Source organism: Lactuca virosa, chromosome 9 (genome assembly GCF_052849685.1).
Source record: "Lactuca virosa cultivar CGN04683 chromosome 9, Lactuca_virosa_CGN04683_v6, whole genome shotgun sequence".
Lineage (NCBI taxonomy): Eukaryota > Viridiplantae > Streptophyta > Magnoliopsida > Asterales > Asteraceae > Lactuca > Lactuca virosa.
In genome coordinates this window covers 81,834,910-81,843,381 of record NC_136434.1, presented here as the reverse complement: position 1 = coordinate 81,843,381, position 8,472 = coordinate 81,834,910, and the positions used below count along the sequence as shown (strand labels likewise).

At 36.9% G+C, this 8,472-nt stretch overlaps 1 protein-coding gene across 1 annotated transcript; it reads right to left on the bottom strand.

Moving 5' to 3' along the window:
• Positions 1–5,457: 5,457 nt before the first annotated feature.
• Positions 5,458–7,690, bottom strand: LOC145141125 (abscisic acid 8'-hydroxylase 3-like). Its single transcript, XM_079074460.1, has 9 exons — positions 7,488–7,690; positions 7,073–7,391; positions 6,825–6,977; positions 6,469–6,738; positions 6,298–6,384; positions 6,112–6,190; positions 5,908–6,014; positions 5,691–5,809; positions 5,458–5,548 (listed from the first exon to the last, which is right to left on the bottom strand). The coding sequence occupies exons 1-9, from the start codon at positions 7,688–7,690 to the stop codon at positions 5,458–5,460; spliced, it is 1,428 nt and encodes a 475-aa protein (XP_078930586.1).
• Positions 7,691–8,472: the final 782 nt, after the last annotated feature.

Here is an 8,472-nt window from a genome sequence, read left to right as displayed (position 1 = left end):
TCCCTAATTAAATACAAGAGTTGATTTTATTTATTAATAATCATATTAATAACAAATATTCAAAATGTGCTAATATGATAAAGGTGTGACCATATAGGATCATATGTTATTAGCAATATCATTTAATAATGATTCTTGAGCATATAAATCCAACAGTTACCACTCTGATACGATGAATATGCTAGCTGACGCATTAGGTCTCGAGGAACACAGATCCTTATACCATCTCAAATATATGAGTGTAGTGGTTGTTCCTGGTATTTTTTTAGTGGATCTGAGTACTTAGGTCGGGGGTTTGAGAGGACACTTGGCAATGGATGAGGTGATGGTGAAGCAACAAGTTTATTTGGTAGCGGGTTGCTAAGGACTTGAGACCTTTCAGGGGCAACTTTGGGTCCCTAAGGTTGGTCGTATTCGTGACACATTGTTATATTACATTCACAGGTCTAAATATTTGGTTCACACGGGAACTACTATGATATTTCGTGACTTGAAATATGATTATTGGTGGCCAATGATGAAATTGGACATAACGAAGTATATGCCAGAGTATGTGACGTATTCGCAAGACAAGTCAAAACATCAAGTACTGTATGGTAGTTTCCCTCTATTGGTAATGAGTTAGAGGTTGTAACCTACCACGAGGAGAACGTGTGATGTGTAAGGTCTACTAGAGGAGTTTTCTATAGGAAGTCACTTAAACTTTGAAAACCACATGTGGTTAATGCGAGTAATCAAAGTGGTTTAGTAAGTATACAAGGCTAACATGCGAAGTGCAAATCATGATCGAGTGTGGAGCATAACTTGAGAATGTGATCTGAAATAAGATGATGCAGTGACTTAGAGATTCCGATTTCGGAATCTTTTTAAGGAGGAGAGAATTGTAATGACCTGAAATTCATTCCGTTAATGATGTTAGTTTTTCGTCACTCGGATATTAATTGTTGTAAAGTTATTTCGGTTCTAAGAGAATAGAATGAAATAAATTAAATATAAACATTGTTATTTAATATCTAAAAGAATTAATCAATAATTAAGAAGAATATAATCCAATTAAATTAATTTATGGAATTATTAGGGTAATATAATTTGTTTAAATGGTGAAAATGGTGTTGAGGGGCTGAAGTGTAACTAATATAAACATAAAATGTTATGTTATTAGGTTTAGGGGTGTTTGGAATGTAATCATGGAAGTCTAGGGACTTAATCGGAAACAATCGTATTAAAACCCCATTGTTTACATTTGACGTGATTGTGAGGATTAATAAGGAGCGGATATTTTTTCCTTGGGCTCGATCGATCGAAAGAAATTCTCCAACCGGTTGTATGTGCGTCGATCAGTAGAGAAAGAAAAGGAGGGGCGATCGTGAGGGAAATAGAGACAGTATGTCAAGAGAGGGGGATGTGAAGAAGCATTGAAGTCGACGTGTTTTTGGGTTTGGCTATCAACTTCACAAGGAATAATTTTTTTTTGAAGTTGTAATCGATCATTCCAATTGGTGAGTTTTCTTGATTTCCTTCTTCTAATGTGTTCTTGTATCAATTGCTAGTATTGTGGCAAGATTCATAAAGTCGAATTGCTTCCCGATTGTTGAAGAATCTCGTTCTCCTTCACCTCAATTCTTTTGGCTATTTGTATGGCCAGATTTCATCCCCATTGGGTGTGTTCTAGGTTGGTTCTTGCTGTTAAAATCCTTCTAAAAGCACTCATTTATATGTTGTCAATGGTGCTTAAGGATTGGTTGGAATTGTGAAGTTAATTTCTCTCTTTTGGTGTCATAATTCTTGTTTCTTTTATGTTAAATTCTAGTGATTTTATGTGTAATGTTTTTCTGCATAAAGACCATATTTTGAAGCATCCAAAAGGTTCTCAAAATAGCCCCCAAGTGTATTGTGGAGAAATCCAAACCCTAAATGTGTTTTCTCTTATTAGCATCATACTTTCGTTTTTCCCTTTAAAGCAATGTACTTTGGGTCATGGTTTGAAGTTGGAATTGTCTTTTATACTCAATGAAGTGTTTATACTGTTAAGAGCTCAATTTCCATCCTGGGGGTCGTTTTTATAAATACTTAATGGGTTAAGATGGCAATTAACTCTTAAAAGTTAAAGCTGGGAAATAATATGAAATTATCTATTCTGCCCCTGTTTTGCAAAAATTCTAGAAAAATCATAGAAGGTAGGATATAGGATCTGTCGGTCCCCAAAGTTCAGGTTTTAAGTCTAGTACATCTCTAATTTTTCCCTTGAACTGACATTGGTTCTAACTAGGGTGAAAATTATCATTTTCACTGACTGGTCAGAAATTAGCTGTATTGATATCCCATTTTGTAAAATCCACAGTAAATTGTAGAAAAATCGTATGGACCTGTACAAGTAGTCCGTGGAAAGCAAAAAGACTTGGCTATTGGTATACTTAAAAATATTATAAAATTGGAAGGATTTGGTGGTGTTAAAGTAGCTTTGATCAGGCTGCTATTTCGGGTCAAAATCTAGAAATCGAGTCTAGAAGTTTGTCTATATGCTTAGGGTATAGAATAGCCATTTTTAACCTTGATTACTAATACAGGAGTGTTGCAAGGTGACTTGGCGTGATTGAGTTTTTGGGCTGTAATTGGAGGGTTAATCTGCTATTCGAGGTGAGTTAGTAGTTTTAGTCTCTAAATGTGCATAAGTCGAAAAGTACATTTAATATACGGATCAATGATTCATTTTATGTCTAAAATAGTCATTGTTTTGTATTTGAATATGATGTGTTAATTTGATATGCTTGTTTTCTAGTTGCCATGCTTAGGTTCTAAATTGGTATTTGACTCCATTATGATGATTATAATGTTTAGGGTATGTGTTGACGTATGGTCCATTGGCATGGCTCGGACGTCAAGGCTTGGCGCTATCCTGGTACTCGCCTGCCAGCCTTGTCTAGCGCCCACTCCCGACGCTTGCCTAGCTCCCGGGCGGTCTTCTTGGGTCCTTGCTAGCTGGGCCTGAGTTGGGTTGGCCCAAAGCCTGAACTAATTTCCCCTATAAATAGAATGTTTCCTCCTCCATGAGGAGGCAACTTGAGAGAGCTTCTAACAAGCCTCTAAGCCCTACCTATCAGCCTCCAAGGCAAAACACACACCAATATGGTTCTCTCCAGCTAGAGAGAACCATCTCATATCTACCAACTTATCTAACTTGATCGTCAGAGCTTGCTTCCTGGGAACAGTCACTGGGGAAATTCTAATGACTTTGCTGTGATGGCAGCTTAGGTATCTCATCGGAAACTCGCTGACGGCACTGCTTCCAGATCTCTGATCCGGATCTAACACAGAAGACCTGGCGGCCTGAGCTCATGTCGCAACAATATGCTAGCATAAATTTGATTGAAAGTGTGATAGTTAGCTATGATTTGGTGAATTATTGATGAACTTGGTGAATATGACGATATTAGTTGATTGTATGAAGTTACATGTTTAATATGATGAATTCCTGAATTTTGAGGAGCGTTGCGTAGTGGGTTGTGTAGTTTATGATACTTACCTTAAACCCTATCCAGATACTTTTGGTGGCCTATTCGGTTGAAACAGGACATATAGGAAAGAGCTTAAGCCATTGAGGTATAAGTCATTCGGTCTATCTAGAAGATCCTGCAACACATGGTATATGTACACTGTCACTATAGTGTTCGTGGACTGGAGTGGTGCGGTCCTAACGAGGAGGATCAGTACAAACATCACATTGGATTGGGAGGTGTTATGGATGTATGACACTGTTGGTACCAAATCCTGAACAACACCACGAAATACCTGTGTTTCGTATAGTCGGAGCAGCGAAAGAGGCGTCTGGGGTTGGTGTTTCGGGTGGAAGTCATCAACCACTTAGAGCATTCAACAATGTGGTAGTTCCCTTGGGATAACATGTATGTAGGGATTCATCTCTATCATACGATGCCTTTGGTGATATGTGTTGCTTTTGGTGATATGCGATGCTTTCGGTGATATGCGATTCTTTTGGTGATGTGTTGTTTTCGATTATATGTTATGCTTTTGGTGATACGTGATTAATTTGTTATTATACATGAGTATGTGGTATTTGTTGCTCAATGTTATTTTGTCGTAAATTGAATTGTTGACCCGTTTGGGAATCGTATGTTTTCCCTACGACCATCTGCAACTTTTATCAACTCACTTAGCAGATGCTTACACTTGTTTCTTGTATTTCGTGCCTTTGGCTTGGTACAGGTAGCTTAGGAGCGTGGATTGGTGGGGTTGGGAGCATTTGTCTTTGGTAGTATGTTTTTGTTTAGACGATACCACTTGGACATGTTTCGGTTGTTACTTTTTTTCAATAAAGGTTATCTTAAACTTAAACGATTTTTAATTGGGTTGTTTTTTAAAGATGGTAACATGTGGTTTGTTTTAAATTACAAATAAATAAATGAGTTCTGTTGCATTTTCTGTTAAAAATGTGATGAATAAGATGAAAATTTTTGGGGTAAAAATCACGACGTTAGAGTCGGTCCAACCGACTTGTCTCAAACTCGTCAAAAATAAAAGCTCATCAGCTCTCAAAGACAGATGTGTTGTACAAATGCGCTTAAATCGCGTCATTTCACGCACTTACATCTACATCTAGGCTAGGCGTGTGTGTGTTTGGTCTATCTCTTGTCTCCACTCAAGAGAGAAAAGCTTATATCTACCATGACTTTTTATTAAATATGCTTTTAAAATAATTACGATTATTTCAACGACTTGTCTGTAAAGCTTGACCTAACCGGATGAACACTATCCCCGACGAAATCTACATGTACAACGAGAGCACTATGTCAACGAACACTATATATCCTGGCGACATTTGACCCTATCCTGGAGACATATGCTGTCTGGGATCGTTGTTTGCTTTCTGTAATATGGATAAATAATGTCTATAAAGAAGAGGGGTTATATAAATATTTTTTAAGGCTAAATGAATAGCTTGGAAAAGTTTCAACCATGATCATCTTACCCCTTTAGTGCATTACCATCATTTTACCCTTTTAGTGCATATATGCTATTTATTTTAGAAATGCGAACTCACATATATCCTCTACTTCACTGTAAAGTTACACATTTAATCCGAAGTGGGACACCCTCAATATATTGGCGCTAACGACTCTGATACGGCTAGCTAGTGCACATTATTATGTTTGTTTGATTAATGTCCCAAGTGTAATTTATATATACTTAAATCACTTTTTTGATATAAACTATGTTATACTGCATGATCCAAAAAGAAAGCGCAGGTAATTGTGATATTATTTGAGAAATGGAGAATGTTTGCTTCAGAAATAAACTACGATTGCTCCAATTTAATAATGGTTGACGATTCCAATGAAATGTTGGCTAAACGTAATTGTTAGACTGTAATCACTCGTGTTTATTGCCATCCGTACTTCGCTTTTGTGCCATTGTACGTAGTTTATTCACAGAAACTCACTACAGAGACTCGACGATGATTGGATACTTGTTTTTTGGCATCCGGACAAGTGTAGGCTGGACGGAGTCATCTTTCTCAAGAGGTTTCCACCTGCAAGTTGGTGAGATTTTTATCTTAGTTCCTGTGCTTCTATTGATTAATATTAAATTTTCTTTTATTCCTTCTTTTTCTTAATTTGTGCATGCATGCATGTATGGTGTCTAAATTAAGTCTTTTAATTTGATAATCTTACTTGTATCTGCAGACAAGGTGATGAATGAAAATCGAAATTTCAAGTTTGGCCAGATTCATTCCAGGGCACATACGAGGTCCATTTCCAAACCCAAGGAAGCTGAAAGATCTCAGGGGGTCCTGAAATTATTCAAAATAAGCATGTGTTAATTATTTTATCCTGTAAAAATGATAAGTTACCATGAAGAATATGAAAATGGGATGTCGATCTTAATTACATCGAATCTAGATGGATCAAATTTATGAGGGTCGGCAAACACTTGTGGATCATGGTGAATAGACACTACATCCAAGTTCACTGACCAACCTTTCTTGATACTATATCCTGAAGAGTCAACAAAGCATTAAGTCGCATCATGCTTTCGAATTGATTCATTAAACGTGATTTCATATATAGTACATTTAGGGAATTATATCCGTACCATCGATCTCAAAGTCCATTGCAGCTTTTCTGGAATACCAAGGTAAGATCGTTGCTCTTCGTAGAGTCTCACTAACTACCTGATCAACATCAAAGAATATAAATCGGTTTCACATGGTCGTGTTATTTGTTGCCTTAACATTATGAAAGAAAATAAAACTCTAGATATATGATTAATCATGCTTACTTTTGCTGTATAAGGCATATTGTTGACTTCGGACCATGTGAGATTTGATCCAGATTTCCTCTTGCTCCGGATTTCCATATGTTCCTCCTGATAGTTTTAAGCACACACATATTTAATATTGATTTATGAAATGTTCGAACTTGTAGATAATTACGTATGAAACCTACGTACTCTGAGTTGATCCAAGGCTGCATGATTTTCTCCCAGGAATTTAACGAGCCATGTGAGGGCAGCAGTTGTTGTGTCGTGACCAGCAATTAGCAGTGTTAATATGTTATCCTTCATTTGTGCATCCGTTAGTTTTTCATCATCATCTTTTCCTTCTGATCCTTCTTTTCCATGCTTCTTAATCAATGACCCCAAGAAATCTTGTTGCATATCACTTCCATTTCTTCTTCTTGCTATTATCGTGTCTAACATCTCAAACATCCCATCCCGTGCCTGATAATCAGTTCAAAACATGATTCAAATTTGTACGAATATCTGTACACAATTTAATTAACCTGTATTTTGAACTTTACAAGTACCTTCATGCCACGATAGAAGGCAGTCCCTGGTATATTAAAAGGCAAGGATGCAAAGGAAGAAGAAATGATCTTGAAATAGTCTCGAAATTTCTCTTGCTCTTCACCCTCAGGCTCTAAGCTCATTATCATGTTTCCTATAACCTTTAAAGTGAACTGCATATAATGGAAAAAGCGTATGTCAGCATGGAATTAAACAATGAAACAACAGAATACTAATATGATCAAGCATTAGGTGGTCAGAGAATAACTGTTGAAGCTTCTTCAAGAACCAGAACTTTTTGTCCTTCCCACTGATCAAACATCTCAATAGCCAAATCGTTGATAAACTGGAAATATTTCTTGAGGCCATCAATGGAGAGGGGTTCAGCAATGAGGCGTCTGAGACGCTTGTGGTCTTCTCCATTCTGTTGAAGCAAGCTATTGGGACCCAACACCTTTTGACCTGTGGTGAACAGGTTCAAGCTAACCATCCCATCTTTTCCTGTTAATAACACCTTGCTTGCTTCTCTACCAGTTGTAAACACCATATATCGTCCTAAAACGTAGCTCTTAAACACCTTCCCGTATCTAATCAATTATAAAAGTGTTAGATATATAGAGCTTATGAGATGAAAAGAACTGATTTATACATAACTACATAAGTCCTGATAGTTGATTGTTTACCTTTGTTGCCTTTTGTTCATGAAACTGAATATACCAGAAGGACTTGAAAACTCAGATATAAAAGAGAAACTCTCGCCGATGACTGGCCAACCAAGGCTACCGGGGATGACATCCATTTCCTTTGGGAAAGCGTTTGCACGAAGGAAGGCGACTGCTAGAAGCACAAGGACCAATCCAACCACCACTGCTATTGTTAGCTCCATTTTTCCGTTGGATTTGAATTCTCAAGGTATGGATTGTTTCCATTTATATATAGCATGCAGATCATGACAAAGTTTCCCTATCGGGTCACTATATATGGACGAAACATTTACTTAGAAGGAATCAAGGAAATCATTTTGGTATTTTGTTGGTTGCATCGCAAACACAGCGTCAAGCAGAAGTGCAGATTCTGTGCGAAGGATTCGAGGAATTTTGGCACATTATTTGTTTTAGTGGTGATTCTGGGACGGCTGCATCTAGTTTTCAATATATGTATATTGCTATTCAACCATGTATATCATGGTACATTGGTGATTGGTACGTTAATGACATTGTGACCTTTCCTAAATATATATAATAATAATAAATATTAGGGCAATTACAGCTCATTTACAACAAAAAGCTGTTGGTAAAAAGTAAAGCCAGGGAAAATAAAGCATTGTCTCGTAGATGGATTTTGTGGCGAAAATCCACAATACCGTAATTCACAGCAACTACTTTGTTATATCAGTATGTAATAAAAATAACATTGAAAATATCTTAATTACCAATGCTATTTGTACTCTAATAAAAATTTTAAAAATATTTTAATTTGTTATCCAATAAAAGAATTGTAAATAACATATACGACAAACTGTGATGATGACAAAATACTTTTGGATTTTGTAACCTAGATAATTTGATGACGAGTACATCAAGTTTGCATGACATTCCATTCCATCTGGTATATATAGCCTCCATGCCGGTGGCATAGTGGGCAAACACCACACCTCCCCCTGCTCGT